The sequence below is a fragment of the Oncorhynchus mykiss genome, chromosome 5 (assembly GCF_013265735.2).
Source record: "Oncorhynchus mykiss isolate Arlee chromosome 5, USDA_OmykA_1.1, whole genome shotgun sequence".
Taxonomy (NCBI): domain Eukaryota; kingdom Metazoa; phylum Chordata; class Actinopteri; order Salmoniformes; family Salmonidae; genus Oncorhynchus; species Oncorhynchus mykiss.
In genome coordinates, this window is record NC_048569.1 from 81045777 (window position 1) to 81063391 (window position 17615).

Sequence of the window (17615 nt, forward strand, 5' to 3'; positions counted from 1 at the left end):
TTGATACCCAGGCTCATGTGTGTTTTCATTCTGCATACCTCCTCTGTGAAATAAAAACCAGAGGAATGGACAGGCTCACACAGAGTGGGATCTCATCTCGGCTAGGGAGGCCAGAGAGAAGGGGGATGGGGAGTGACAGAGGCTAGGGCTACACAGAGGAGGGTGGGAGGGCGAGGAGGAAGTGTAGGAGGAAGAATGAGGAGGGTAGGAGGCAGAGATCAGAGGAGGGGTGTGAGGAGGAATGAGAATATAAAGGAAGATGAGAGGGTGGAAAGGAGGGAGAGCGTAACAAAAAGCAGTAAAGAAGGGTATAATGTAAAGGGAAGTGGGTGTCTCTGTGAGAGCAGGGATTACTGTGGGTGGGTGGGGGCGGGCGTTAGCTGCCTAGATAGTGAGTGGCCTTACACTCTCACACCCATGGTTCTGTTTAACGGTTCATTTAGAGAAAGAGAAACAGCTCCTTTTCCCCCCTCTGTCCTCTGCTCGGTTCTGCTTGGTCTAACTGCCTGCTAGTGTAGGGTCTTGTTTCACACACCAGCTGTAGACAACACAGTGGGAGAAAGCACGTATGACTTGGCCGGGTGTGTAGATGAATACACATATTGCTAGTAGTTGGTGTGCGTGCATGCAAGCTTGTGGGCAGTGTGTGGAACGTTATTGAAAACGTCTAAAAGAGTGAGTGGTGCGTCAGGGTTAGTTAGACTGAGCTCTGGGGAACAGAGGAGTTGAATAGAAAGTGATCAAAACCAATGTGTGTGTTCACTAGTTCAGCTCTTCATCCCAGAGCTCTGCAGCAGCAGTTAGGAAGCAGTAAACTGTTGATCCGTTTCAGTTGTGCAGAACGTGTGTTTACAGTAAACTGTTGATCTGTTTCAGTTGTGCAGAACGTGTGTTTACAGTAAACTGTTGATCTGTTTCAGCTGTGCAGAACGTGTGTTTACAGTAAACTGTTGATCTGTTTCAGCTGTGCAGAACGTGTGTTTACAGTAAACTGTTGATCTGTTTCAGCTGTGCAGAACGTGTGTTTACAGTAAACTGTTGATCTGTTTCAGTTGTGCAGAACGTGTGTTTACAGTAAACTGTTGATCTGTTTCAGTTGTGCAGAACGTGTGTTTACAGTAAACTGTTGATCTGTTTCAGCTGTGCAGAACGTGTTTTCACAGTAAACTGTTGATCTGTTTCAGCTGTGCTGAACGTGTGTTCACAGTAAACTGTTGATCTATTTCAGCTGTGCAGAGCGTGTGTTCACAGTAAACTGTTGATCCGTTTCAGCTGTGCAGAACGTGTGTTCACAGTAAACTGTTGATCCGTTTCAGCTGTGCAGAACGTGTGTTCACAGTAAACTGTTGATCCGTTTCAGCTGTGCAGAACGTGTGTTCACAGTAAACTGTTGATCCGTTTCAGCTGTGCAGAACGTGTGTTCACAGTAAACTGTTGATCCGTTTCAGCTGTGCAGAACGTGTGTTCACAGTAAACTGTTGATCTGTTTCAGCTGTGCAGAACGTGTGTTCACAGTAAACTGTTGATCCGTTTCAGCTGTGCAGAACGTGTGTTCACAGTAAACTGTTGATCCGTTTCAGCTGTGCAGAACGTGTGTTCACAGTAAACTGTTGATCTGTTTCAGCTGTGCAGAACGTGTGTTCACAGTAAACTGTTGATCTATTTCAGCTGTGCAGAATGTGTGTTCACAGTAAACTGTTGATCCGTTTCAGCTGTGCAGAACGTGTGTTCACAGTAAACTGTTGATCCGTTTCAGCTGTGCAGAACGTGTGTTCACAGTAAACTGTTGATCTGTTTCAGCTGTGCAGAACGTGTGTTCACAGTAAACTGTTGATCCGTTTCAGCTGTGCAGAACGTGTGTTCACAGTAAACTGTTGATCTTTTTCAGCTGTGCAGAACGTGTGTTCACAGTAAACTGTTGATCCGTTTCAGCTGTGCAGAACGTGTGTTCACAGTAAACTGTTGATCTGTTTCAGCTGTGCAGAACGTGTGTTCACAGTAAACTGTTGATCCGTTTCAGCTGTGCAGAACGTGTGTTCACAGTAAACTGTTGATCCGTTTCAGCTGTGCAGAACGTGTTTTCACAGTAAACTGTTGATCTATTTCAGCTGTGCAGAACATGTGTTCACAGTAAACTGTTGATCCGTTTCAGCTGTGCAGAACGTGTGTTCACAGTAAACTGTTGATCCGTTTCAGCTGTGCAGAACGTGTGTTCACAGTAAACTGTTGATCCGTTTCAGCTGTGCAGAACGTGTGTTCACAGTAAACTGTTGATCCGTTTCAGCTGTGCAGAACGTGTGTTCACAGTAAACTGTTGATCCGTTTCAGCTGTGCAGAACGTGTGTTCACAGTAAACTGTTGATCTGTTTCAGCTGTGCAGAACGTGTGTTCACAGTAAACTGTTGATCCGTTTCAGCTGTGCAGAACGTGTGTTCACAGTAAACTGTTGATCCGTTTCAGCTGTGCAGAACGTGTGTTCACAGTAAACTGTTGATCTGTTTCAGCTGTGCAGAACGTGTGTTCACAGTAAACTGTTGATCCATTTCAGCTGTGCAGAACGTGTTTTCACAGTAAACTGTTGATCTGTTTCAGCTGTGCAGAACGTGTGTTCACAGTAAACTGTTGATCCGTTTCAGCTGTGCAGAACGTGTGTTCACAGTAAACTGTTGATCTGTTTCAGCTGTGCAGAACGTGTGTTCACAGTAAACTGTTGATCTATTTCAGCTGTGCAGAACGTGTGTTCACAGTAAACTGTTGATCCGTTTCAGCTGTGCAGAACGTGTGTTCACAGTAAACTGTTGATCCGTTTCAGCTGTGCAGAACGTGTGTTCACAGTAAACTGTTGATCTGTTTCAGCTGTGCAGAACGTGTGTTCACAGTAAACTGTTGATCCGTTTCAGCTGTGCAGAACGTGTGTTCACAGTAAACTGTTGATCTGTTTCAGCTGTGCAGAACGTGTGTTCACAGTAAACTGTTGATCCGTTTCAGCTGTGCAGAACGTGTGTTCACAGTAAACTGTTGATCCGTTTCAGCTGTGCAGAACGTGTTTTCACAGTAAACTGTTGATCCGTTTCAGCTGTGCAGAACGTGTGTTCACAGTAAACTGTTGATCCGTTTCAGCTGTGCAGAACGTGTGTTCACAGTAAACTGTTGATCCGTTTCAGCTGTGCAGAACGTGTGTTCACAGTAAACTGTTGATCCGTTTCAGCTGTGCAGAACGTGTGTTCACAGTAAACTGTTGATCCGTTTCAGCTGTGCAGAGCGTGTGTTTACAGTAAACCGCTGATGCGTTTCCACTGGGCAGACCATATGTTTACAGTAAACCACTGATGCGTTTCCGCTGGGCAGACAGTGTGTTCACAGTAAACCACTGATGCGTTTCAGCTGGGCAGACAGTGTGTTCACAGTAAACCACTGATGCGTTTCAGCTGGGCAGACAGTGTGTTCACAGTAAACCACTGATGCGTTTCAGCTGGGCAGATAGTGTGTTCACAGTAAACCACTGATGCGTTTCAGCTGGGCAGACAGTGTGTTCACAGTAAACCACTGATGCGTTTCCGCTGGGCAGACAGTGGTCCAACCGCATGGTCCAGGTGTGTCAACCATGACCAGCTTGGCTTCACACGGTTAAACGTGATCTGGTCCTCAAACGGTCTTGTCAGACACTCTCCAGACTACCCCCTAAACGTTTTCAACTTCTTGGTCCGTTGAGCTGGAGCAGAACAATTGTTGCTAACTAAGGGGATTCTTTAACAGTAGTATGACTTCCATCTGTATTGATGTGAATATTTTCTCTCCTACTCAGATCTCCTTTGAGCTGGCTGAGTACACAGCTAATGTGGACGGTGTTGGTACCCTGCGTCTGCTGGACGCTATAAAGACGTGTGGTCTGACCAACAGTGTCAAGTTCTACCAGGCCTCTACTAGTGAACTCTATGGGAAGGTACAGGAGATCCCTCAGAAGGAGACCACGCCGTTCTACCCCCGCTCACCTTACGGTAAAAACACACACACACATACACACACACACACACACACACACACACACACACACACACGTCTCTACTTGGAGTACATTTAGACGTATTTCATATGAACGCCCTTTGAAGGTTCTATGCCCTGGCACTGCTCTTCAAAAGGTGTGTGTGTGTGTACAGAGAGGGCTTCAGAGTTGGCGCTCCCTACACACCTCCCCAGGCTAAACGTCTGAAGACTGAGTGGGTCTCACTTTAACAAAGACACCTTTATGCCCAGCTCATACATACACACACACACACACACACACACACACACACACACACACACACACACACACACACACACACACACACACACACGCGTCTTGTGTGTCAGTGTGATATCAGGTTTCATGTTCTGTGTTGTCTAAATGTTCTCCTCTCTGACACATTCCCTGCCTGCCTGTCTGGCAACACCTGATTTGACTGTATGGGAGTGATGGGAGTCAGCATACCATAATAACCAGGACTGGGAGGGGGCATGGTGTAACCATAGTGACCTCCCTTCTCCTCCTGTCCATTTTAGTGTACTGACCCTGTGACTTAATCAACCAGCAGTGCTCCTCCTTATTTCCCTCCCTCCCTGAGTCTTTGGCATTTCTCTCTCTCTCTCCCCTCCCTCCCTGAGTCTGTGGCATCTCTCTCTCTTCTCTCTCCTTCCTCCCCTCTCTTTTCTCTCTCATTCCTCCCCTCCTTCCCTGAGTCTGTGACATCTCTCTCTCTCTCTCCTCTCTCCTTCCTCCCCTCCTTCCCTGAGTCTGTGGCTTCTCTCTCCTTCCTCCCCTCTCTTTTCTCTCTCATTCCTCCCCTCCTTCCCTGAGTCTGTGGCATCTCTCTCTCTCTCCTCTCTCATTCCTCCCCTAACCTCCCTGAGTCTGTGGCATCTCTCTCTCTCTTCTCTCTCATTCCTCCCCTAACCCCCCTGAGTCTGTGGCATCTCTCTCTCTCTTCTCTCTCATTCCTCCCCTAACCTCCCTGAGTCTGTGGCATCTCTCTCTCTCTTCTCTCTCATTCCTCCCCAAACCTCCCTGAGTCTGTGGCATCTCTCTCTCGCTTCTCTCTCATTCCTCCCCTAACCTCCCTGAGTCTGTGGTATCTCTCTCTCTCTCTCTCTTCTCTCTCATTCCTCCCCTAACCTACCTGAGTCTGTGGTATCTCTCTCTCTCTCCTCTCTCCTTCCTCCCCCCATGAGTGTGAGGCATCTCTCTCTCTTCTCTCGCCTTCCTCCCCTAACCTCCCTGAGTCTGTGGCATCTCTCTCTCTTCTCTCTCATTCCTCCCCTAACCTCCCTGAGTCTGTGGTATCTCTCTCTCTCTCTCTCCTCTCTCCTTCCTCACCCCATGAGTGCGAGGATCTCTCTCTCTTCTCTCTCCTTCCTCCCATCCCCCCCTGAGTCTGTGGCATCTCTCTCTCTTCTCTCTCCTTCCTCCCATCCCCCCCTGAGTCTGTGGCATCTCTCTCTCTCTCTCTTCTCTCTCCTTCCTCCCCTCCCTCCCTGAGTCTGTGGCATCTCTCTCTCTCTTCTCTCTCCTTCCTCCCCTCCCTCCCCGAGTCTGTGGCATCGCTCTCATCAGTGGAGGAGAGAGTGAGAGTGCAAGGTTGGAGAGGAAGGTAGGAAGGAGATGAAAAGAGTAAGGAGAGCAAGGAAAGAAGGATGAAAACTGAGAGGTTATTATTCTTGTGCCTGCTTCTACTCATCATTAGAAAGCAGAAACTATCTGTGTACAGCACCACTGTACTCTGCTCTCAAATATTATGACTTGACTCTCTCTCTCTTCCTCACTCTTTCCCTTTCTCCCTCTTTCCCTTTCTCGCTCTCTCTCTTTCTCTCGCTCTCTCGCTCTCTCTCGCGCGCTCTCTTTCTCGCTCTCTCTTTCTCGCGCTCTCTTTCTCGCATTCTCTTTCTCGCATTCTCTTTCTCGCACTCTCTTTCTCGCTCTCTCTTTCTCGCTCTCTCTTTCTCGCACTCTCTTTCTCGCACTCTCTTTCTCGCACTCTCTTTCTCGCACTCTCTTTCTCGCACTCTCTTTCTCGCACTCTCTTTCTCGCACTCTTTCTCGCACTCTCTTTCTCGCTCTCTCTTTCTCTCACTCTCTTTCTCTCACTCTCTTTCTCACGCTCTTTCGCTCTCTCTTTCTCTCTCTCTCTTTCTCTCTCGTTCTCTCTCGCTCTCTCTCTCTTTCTCTCTCTCTCCCTCTTTCTCTCGCTCTCCCTCGCTCTTTCTCTCTCTCGCTCTCTTTCTCTCTTTCTCTTTCTCTCGCTCTCTCTCTCTCTTTCTCTCTCCCTTTCTCGCTCTCTCCCTCGCTCTCTCTCGCTCTCTCTTTCTCGCTCTCTCTTTCGCTCTTTCTCTCGCTCTTTCTCTCGCTCTTTCTCTCGCTCTTTCTCTCGCTCTTTCTCTCGCTCTTTCTCTCGCTCTTTCTCTCGCTCTTTGTCTCGCTCGTGCTCTCGCTCTCGCTCGCTCTCTTCCTCGCTCGCTCTCTTTCTCGCTCTCGCTCGCTCTCTTTCTCGCTCGCTCTCTTTCTCACTCGCTCTCTTTCTCACTCGCTCTCTGTCTCTCTCTCTCTCTCTCTCTTTCTCTCTCTCTCTCTCTCTCTCTCTCTCTCTCTTTCTCTCTCTCTCTCTCTCTCTCTCTCTCTCCATCAGGTGCTGCTAAGTTGTATGCTTATTGGATTGTGGTGAACTTCAGGGAGGCCTATAACCTGTTTGCTGTCAATGGGATCCTCTTCAACCACGAGAGCCCAAGAAGAGGTGAGCACTGTAGCACACCTCTATAATGTGCTAACTGCTGCAGTCATGTCTGCTATGGGTGAAGTTCATTCCTACTTTTTTTTCAGCCTCTTAAAAAATGTAATAATATGCGTTGAGGTCTGAGAGGTCCTGAGCGCTGGTTTAACCTGATTTACACACCAGTGTGACCTGAAATCAATACCACATGACTGAACACACACACACACACACACACACACACACTGCTGTGCCCAGGTCGTCTATTCAGGTGTTTATGATTTATCCCTAATGAAGTCCCCAGCCACGACCCTAGACAAAGGTCAGAGGTCAGCCAGTAAATCCTAATGTTTTAGAAGAGAGACGGTAGAAACTAGATGCTGCGGGAATGGGATAAATAAGCTAGATTTCAGGGATTGGGTAAGAGACTCGTATGGCTGAATGGAGAGACCGACAGGAGACAGACAGAGAGATGGTTAGGAAGGGAAATAGATTGAGAGAGACGGACATGAAATCCACCAACACACAACCTACCCATATCTAGACAACAACCACACTGTCCCTTACCCCATCACCCCCTACCTACGGTGCCTTGCGAAAGTATTCGGCCCCCTTGAACTTTGCGACCTTTTGCCACATTTCAGGCTTCAAACATAAAGATATAAAACTGTATTTTTTTGTGAAGAATCAACAACAAGTGGGACACAATCATGAAGTGGAACGACATTTATTGTATATTTCAAACTTTTTTAACAAATCAAAAACTGAAAAATTGGGCGTGCAAAATTATTCAGCCCCCTTAAGTTAATACTTTGTAGCGCCACCTTTTGCTGCGATTACAGCTGTAAGTCGCTTGGGGTATGTCTCTATCAGTTTTGCACATCGAGAGACTGACATTTTTTCCCATTCCTCCTTGCAAAACAGCTCGAGCTCAGTGAGGTTGGATGGAGAGCCTTTGTGAACAGCAGTTTTCAGTTCTTTCCACAGATTCTCGATTGGATTCAGGTCTGGACTTTGACTTGGCCATTCTAACACCTGGATATGTTTATTTTTGAACCATTCCATTGTAGATTTTGCTTTATGTTTTGGATCATTGTCTTGTTGGAAGACAAATCTCCGTCCCAGTCTCAGGTATTTTGCAGACTCCATCAGGTTTTCTTCCAGAATGGTCCTGTATTTGGCTCCATCCATCTTCCCATCAATTTTAACCATCTTCCCTGTCCCTGCTGAAGAAAAGCAGGCCCAAACCATGATGCTGCCACCACCATGTTTGACAGTGGGGATGGTGTGTTCATCTGTGTTGCTTTTACGCCAAACATAACGTTTTGCATTGTTGCCAAAAAGTTCCATTTTGGTTTCATCTGACCAGAGCACCTTCTTCCACATGTTTGGTGTGTCTCCCAGGTGGCTTGTGGCAAACTTTAAACAACACTTTTTATGGATATCTTTAAGAAATGGCTTTCTTCTTGCCACTCTTCCATAAAGGCCAGATTTGTGCAATATACGACTGATTGTTGTCCTATGGACAGAGTCTCCCACCTCAGCTGTAGATCTCTGCAGTTCATCCAGAGTGATTATGGGCCTCTTGGCTGCATCTCTGATCAGTCTTCTCCTTGTATGAGCTGAAAGTTTAGAGGGACGGCCAGGTATTGGTAGATTTGCAGTGGTCTGATACTCCTTCCATTTCAATATTATCGCTTGCACAGTGCTCCTTGGGATGTTTAAAGCTTGGGAAATCTTTTTGTATCCAAATCCGGCTTTAAACTTCTTCACAACAGTATCTCGGACCTGCCTGGTGTGTTCCTTGTTCTTCATGATGCTCTCTGCGCTTTTGACGGACCTCTGAGACTATCACAGTGCAGGTGCATTTATACGGAGACTTGATTACACACAGGTGGATTGTATTTATCATCATTAGTCATTTAGGTCAACATTGGATCATTCAGAGATCCTCACTGAACTTCTGGAGAGAGTTTTCTGCACTGAAAGTAAAGGGGCTGAATAATTTTGCACGCCCAATTTTTCAGTTTTTGATTTGTTAAAAAAGTTTGAAATATCCAATAAATGTCGTTCCACTTCATGATTGTGTCCCACTTGTTGTTGATTCTTCACAAAAAAATACAGTTTTATATCTTTATGTTTGAAGCCTGAAATGTGGCAAAAGGTCGCAAAGTTCAAGGGGGCCGAATACTTTCGCAAGGCACTGTATATCTAGACAACAACCACACTGTCCCTGACCCCATCACCACCTACCTATATCTAGACAACAACCACACTGTCCCTTACCCCATCACCCTATCCATATCTAGACAACAACCACACTGTCCCTTACCCCATCAACCCCTACCTATATCTAGACAACAACCACACTGTCCCTTACCCCATCACCACCCACCCATATTTAGACAAGAACCACACTGTCCCTTACCCCATCACCACCTACCTATATCTAGACAACAACCACACTGTCCCTTACCCCATCATCACCTACCTATATCTAGACAACAACCACACTGTCCCTTACCCCATCACCCCCTACCTATATCTAGACAACAACCACACTGTCCCTTACCCCATCACCCCCTACCTATATCTAGACAACAACCACACTGTCCCTTAGCCCATCACCACCTACCTATATCTAGACAACAACCACACTGTCCCTTACCCCATCACCACCTACCTATATCTAGACAACAACCACACTGTCCCTTAGCCCATCACCACCTACCTATATCTAGACAACAACCACACTGTCCCTTACCCCATCACCACCTACCTATATCTAGACAACAACCACACTGTCCCTTACCCCATCACCACCTACCCATATTTAGACAACAACCACACTGTCCCTTACCCCATCACCCTATCCATATCTAGACAACAACCACACTGTCCCTTACCCCATCAACCCCTACCTATATCTAGACAACAACCACACTGTCCCTTACCCCATCACCACCTACCTATATCTAGACAACAACCACACTGTCCCTTACCCCATCATCACCTACCTATATCTAGACAACAACCACACTGTCCCTTACCCCATCATCACCTACCTATATCTAGACAACAACCACACTGTCCCTTACCCCATCACCACCTACCTATATTTAGACAACAACCACACTGTCCCTGACCCCATCACCCCCTACCTATATCTAGACAACAACCACACTGTCCCTTACCCCATCACCCCCTACCTATATCTAGACAACAACCACACTGTCCCTTACCCCATCACCACCTACCTATATCTAGACGACAACCACACTGTCCCTTACCCCATCACCACCTACCTATATCTAGACAACAACCACACTGTCCCTTACCCCATCACCACCTACCCATATTTAGAAAACAACCACACTGTCCCTTACCCCATCACCCCCTACCTATATCTAGACAACAACCACACTGTCACTTACCCCATCACCCCCTACCTATATCTAGACAACAACCACACTGTCCCTTACCCCATCACCACCTACCTATATCTAGACAACAACCACACTGTCCCTGACCCCATCACCCTACCCATATTTAGACAACAACCACACTGTCCCTGACCCCATCACCCTACCCATATTTAGACAACAACCACACTGTCCCTTACCCCATCACCCCCTACCTATATCTAGACAACAACCACACTGTCCCTTAGCCCATCACCACCTACCTATATCTAGACAACAACCACACTGTCCCTTACCCCATCACCACCTACCTATATCTAGACAACAACCACACTGTCCCTTACCCCATCACCACCTACCCATATTTAGACAACAACCACACTGTCCCTTACCCCATCACCCTATCCATATCTAGACAGCAACCACACTGTCCCTTACCCCATCAACCCCTACCTATATCTAGACAACAACCACACTGTCCCTTACCCCATCACCACCTACCTATATCTAGACAACAACCACACTGTCCCTTACCCCATCATCACCTACCTATATCTAGACAACAACCACACTGTCCCTTACCCCATCACCCCTACCTATATCTAGACAACAACCACACTGTCCCTTAGCCCATCACCACCTACCTATATCTAGACAACAACCACACTGTCCCTTACCCCATCACCACCTACCTATATCTAGACAACAACCACACTGTCCCTTACCCCATCACCACCTACCCATATTTAGACAACAACCACACTGTCCCTTACCCCATCACCCTATCCATATCTAGACAACAACCACACTGTCCCTTACCCCATCAACCCCTACCTATATCTAGACAACAACCACACTGTCCCTTACCCCATCACCACCTACCTATATCTAGACAACAACCACACTGTCCCTTACCCCATCATCACCTACCTATATCTAGACAACAACCACACTGTCCCTTACCCCATCATCACCTACCTATATCTAGACAACAACCACACTGTCCCTTACCCCATCACCACCTACCTATATTTAGACAACAACCACACTGTCCCTGACCCCATCACCCCCTACCTATATCTAGACAACAACCACACTGTCCCTTACCCCATCACCCCCTACCTATATCTAGACAACAACCACACTGTCCCTTACCCCATCACCACCTACCTATATCTAGACGACAACCACACTGTCCCTTACCCCATCACCACCTACCTATATCTAGACAACAACCACACTGTCCCTTACCCCATCACCACCTACCCATATTTAGAAAACAACCACACTGTCCCTTACCCCATCACCCCCTACCTATATCTAGACAACAACCACACTGTCACTTACCCCATCACCCCCTACCTATATCTAGACAACAACCACACTGTCCCTTACCCCATCACCACCTACCTATATCTAGACAACAACCACACTGTCCCTGACCCCATCACCCTACCCATATTTAGACAACAACCACACTGTCCCTGACCCCATCACCCTACCCATATTTAGACAACAACCACACTGTCCCTTACCCCATCACCCCCTACCTATATCTAGACAACAACCACACTGTCCCTTAGCCCATCACCACCTACCTATATCTAGACAACAACCACACTGTCCCTTACCCCATCACCACCTACCTATATCTAGACAACAACCACACTGTCCCTTACCCCATCACCACCTACCCATATTTAGACAACAACCACACTGTCCCTTACCCCATCACCCTATCCATATCTAGACAGCAACCACACTGTCCCTTACCCCATCAACCCCTACCTATATCTAGACAACAACCACACTGTCCCTTACCCCATCACCACCTACCTATATCTAGACAACAACCACACTGTCCCTTACCCCATCATCACCTACCTATATCTAGACAACAACCACACTGTCCCTTACCCCATCACCCCTACCTATATCTAGACAACAACCACACTGTCCCTTACCCCATCACCCCCTACCTATATCTAGACAACAACCACACTGTCCCTTACCCCATCACCACCTACCTATATCTAGACAACAACCACACTGTCCCTTACCCCATCAACACCTACCTATATCTAGACAACAACCACACTGTCCCTTACCCCATCACCACCTACCTATATTTAGACAACAACCACTCTGTCCCTGACCCCATCACCCCCTACCTATATCTAGACAACAACCACACTGTCCCTTACCCCATCACCCCCTACCTATATCTAGACAACAACCACACTGTCCCTTACCCCATCACCACCTACCTATATCTAGACAACAACCACACTGTCCCTTACCCCATCACCACCTACCCATATTTAGACAACAACCACACTGTCCCTTACCCCATCACCCTATCCATATCTAGACAACAACCACACTGTCCCTTACCCCATCAACCCCTACCTATATCTAGACAACAACCACACTGTCCCTTACCCCATCACCACCTATGTATATCTAGACAACAACCACACTGTCCCTTACCCCATCATCACCTACCTATATCTAGACAACAACCACACTGTCCCTTACCCCATCACCCCTACCTATATCTAGACAACAACCACACTGTCCCTTACCCCATCACCCCCTACCTATATCTAGACAACAACCACACTGTCCCTTACCCCATCACCACCTACCTATATTTAGACAACAACCACACTGTCCCTGACCCCATCACCCCCTACCTATATCTAGACAACAACCACACTGTCCCTTACCCCATCAACCCCTACCTATATCTAGACAACAACCACACTGTCCCTTAACCCATCACCACCTACCTATATCTAGACGACAACCACACTGTCCCTTACCCCATCACCACCTACCTATATCTAGACAACAACCACACTGTCCCTTACCCCATCACCACCTACCCATATTTAGACAACAACCACACTGTCCCTTACCCCATCACCACCTACCTATATCTAGACAACAACCACACTGTCCCTTACCCCATCACCACCTACCCATATTTAGACAACAACCACACTGTCCCTTACCCCATCACCCTATCCATATCTAGACAACAACCACACTGTCCCTTACCCCATCAACCCCTACCTATATCTAGACAACAACCACACTGTCCCTTACCCCATCACCACCCACCCATATTTAGACAAGAACCACACTGTCCCTTACCCCATCACCACCTACCTATATCTAGACAACAACCACACTGTCCCTTACCCCATCATCACCTACCTATATCTAGACAACAACCACACTGTCCCTTACCCCATCACCCCCTACCTATATCTAGACGACAACCACACTGTCCCTTACCCCATCACCACCTACCTATATCTAGACAACAACCACACTGTCCCTTACCCCATCACCACCTACCCATATTTAGACAACAACCACACTGTCCCTTACCCCATCACCCTATCCATATCTAGACAACAACCACACTGTCCCTTACCCCATCAACCCCTACCTATATCTAGACAACAACCACACTGTCCCTTACCCCATCACCACCTATGTATATCTAGACAACAACCACACTGTCCCTTACCCCATCATCACCTACCTATATCTAGACAACAACCACACTGTCCCTTACCCCATCACCCCTACCTATATCTAGACAACAACCACACTGTCCCTTACCCCATCACCCCCTACCTATATCTAGACAACAACCACACTGTCCCTTACCCCATCACCACCTACCTATATTTAGACAACAACCACACTGTCCCTGACCCCATCACCCCCTACCTATATCTAGACAACAACCACACTGTCCCTTACCCCATCACCCCCTACCTATATCTAGACAACAACCACACTGTCCCTTAACCCATCACCACCTACCTATATCTAGACGACAACCACACTGTCCCTTACCCCATCACCACCTACCTATATCTAGACAACAACCACACTGTCCCTTACCCCATCACCACCTACCCATATTTAGACAACAACCACACTGTCCCTTACCCCATCACCACCTACCTATATCTAGACAACAACCACACTGTCCCTTACCCCATCACCACCTACCCATATTTAGACAACAACCACACTGTCCCTTACCCCATCACCCTATCCATATCTAGACAACAACCACACTGTCCCTTACCCCATCAACCCCTACCTATATCTAGACAACAACCACACTGTCCCTTACCCCATCACCACCCACCCATATTTAGACAAGAACCACACTGTCCCTTACCCCATCACCACCTACCTATATCTAGACAACAACCACACTGTCCCTTACCCCATCATCACATACCTATATCTAGACAACAACCACACTGTCCCTTACCCCATCACCCCCTACCTATATCTAGACAACAACCACACTGTCCCTTACCCCATCACCCCCTACCTATATCTAGACAACAACCACACTGTCCCTTAGCCCATCACCACCTACCTATATCTAGACAACAACCACACTGTCCCTTACCCCATCACCACCTACCTATATCTAGACAACAACCACACTGTCCCTTAGCCCATCACCACCTACCTATATCTAGACAACAACCACACTGTCCCTTACCCCATCACCACCTACCTATATCTAGACAACAACCACACTGTCCCTTACCCCATCACCACCTACCCATATTTAGACAACAACCACACTGTCCCTTACCCCATCACCCTATCCATATCTAGACAACAACCACACTGTCCCTTACCCCATCAACCCCTACCTATATCTAGACAACAACCACACTGTCCCTTACCCCATCACCACCTACCTATATCTAGACAACAACCACACTGTCCCTTACCCCATCATCACCTACCTATATCTAGACAACAACCACACTGTCCCTTACCCCATCACCACCTACCTATATTTAGACAACAACCACACTGTCCCTGACCCCATCACCCCCTACCTATATCTAGACAACAACCACACTCTCCCTTACCCCATCACCCCCTACCTATATCTAGACAACAACCACACTGTCCCTTACCCCATCACCACCTACCTATATCTAGACGACAACCACACTGTCCCTTACCCCATCACCACCTACCTATATCTAGACAACAACCACACTGTCCCTTACCCCATCACCACCTACCCATATTTAGAAAACAACCACACTGTCCCTTACCCCATCACACCCTACCTATATCTAGACAACAACCACACTGTCCCTTACCCCATCACCCCCTACCTATATCTAGACAACAACCACACTGTCCCTTACCCCATCACCACCTACCTATATCTAGACAACAACCACACTGTCCCTTACCCCATCACCACCTACCCATATTTAGACAACAACCACACTGTCCCTTACCCCATCACCACCTACCTATATCTAGACAACAACCACACTGTCCCTTACCCCATCACCACCTACCCATATTTAGACAACAACCACACTGTCCCTTACCCCATCACCCTATCCATATCTAGACAACAACCACACTGTCCCTTACCCCATCAACCCCTACCTATATCTAGACAACAACCACACTGTCCCTTACCCCATCACCACCCACCCATATTTAGACAAGAACCACACTGTCCCTTACCCCATCACCACCTACCTATATCTAGACAACAACCACACTGTCCCTTACCCCATCATCACCTACCTATATCTAGACAACAACCACACTGTCCCTTACCCCATCACCCCCTACCTATATCTAGACAACAACCACACTGTCCCTTACCCCATCACCCCCTACCTATATCTAGACAACAACCACACTGTCCCTTAGCCCATCACCACCTACCTATATCTAGACAACAACCACACTGTCCCTTACCCCATCACCACCTACCTATATCTAGACAACAACCACACTGTCCCTTAGCCCATCACCACCTACCTATATCTAGACAACAACCACACTGTCCCTTACCCCATCACCACCTACCTATATCTAGACAACAACCACACTGTCCCTTACCCCATCACCACCTACCCATATTTAGACAACAACCACACTGTCCCTTACCCCATCACCCTATCCATATCTAGACAACAACCACACTGTCCCTTACCCCATCAACCCCTACCTATATCTAGACAACAACCACACTGTCCCTTACCCCATCACCACCTACCTATATCTAGACAACAACCACACTGTCCCTTACCCCATCATCACCTACCTATATCTAGACAACAACCACACTGTCCCTTACCCCATCATCACCTACCTATATCTAGACAACAACCACACTGTCCCTTACCCCATCACCACCTACCTATATTTAGACAACAACCACACTGTCCCTGACCCCATCACCCCCTACCTATATCTAGACAACAACCACACTGTCCCTTACCCCATCACCCCCTACCTATATCTAGACAACAACCACACTGTCCCTTACCCCATCAACCCCTACCTATATCTAGACGACAACCACACTGTCCCTTACCCCATCACCACCTACCTATATCTAGACAACAACCACACTGTCCCTTACCCCATCACCACCTACCCATATTTAGAAAACAACCACACTGTCCCTTACCCCATCACCCCCTACCTATATCTAGACAACAACCACACTGTCCCTTACCCCATCACCCCCTACCTATATCTAGACAACAACCACACTGTCCCTTACCCCATCACCACCTACCTATATCTAGACAACAACCACACTGTCCCTGACCCCATCACCCTACCCATATTTAGACAACAACCACACTGTCCCTGACCCCATCACCCTACCCATATTTAGACAACAACCACACTGTCCCTTACCCCATCACCCCCTACCTATATCTAGACAACAACCACACTGTCCCTTAGCCCATCACCACCTACCTATATCTAGACAACAACCACACTGTCCCTTACCCCATCACCACCTACCTATATCTAGACAACAACCACACTGTCCCTTACCCCATCACCACCTACCCATATTTAGACAACAACCACACTGTCCCTTACCCCATCACCCTATCCATATCTAGACAGCAACCACACTGTCCCTTACCCCATCAACCCCTACCTATATCTAGACAACAACCACACTGTCCCTTACCCCATCACCACCTACCTATATCTAGACAACAACCACACTGTCCCTTACCCCATCATCACCTACCTATATCTAGACAACAACCACACTGTCCCTTACCCCATCACCCCTACCTATATCTAGACAACAACCACACTGTCCCTTACCCCATCACCCCCTACCTATATCTAGACAACAACCACACTGTCCCTTACCCCATCACCACCTACCTATATCTAGACAACAACCACACTGTCCCTTACCCCATCACCACCTACCTATATCTAGACAACAACCACACTGTCCCTTACCCCATCACCACCTACCTATATTTAGACAACAACCACTCTGTCCCTGACCCCATCACCCCCTACCTATATCTAGACAACAACCACACTGTCCCTTACCCCATCACCCCCTACCTATATCTAGACAACAACCACACTG

The 17615-nt window shown here is 47.5% G+C and overlaps 1 protein-coding gene across 2 annotated transcripts in view; it reads left to right on the forward strand.

The window, feature by feature from the left end:
* The window catches only part of gmds (GDP-mannose 4,6-dehydratase), a 256515-nt gene that overhangs the window by 71611 nt on the left and 167289 nt on the right, over nt 1-17615 (forward strand). For both annotated transcript variants that reach the window (XM_036978541.1, XM_036978542.1), the window contains 2 exons: nt 3806-3998; nt 6660-6764. In XM_036978541.1, the coding sequence (XP_036834436.1) occupies nt 3806-3998; nt 6660-6764 (298 nt within the window). The remainder of the gene's footprint in view (nt 1-3805; nt 3999-6659; nt 6765-17615) is intronic.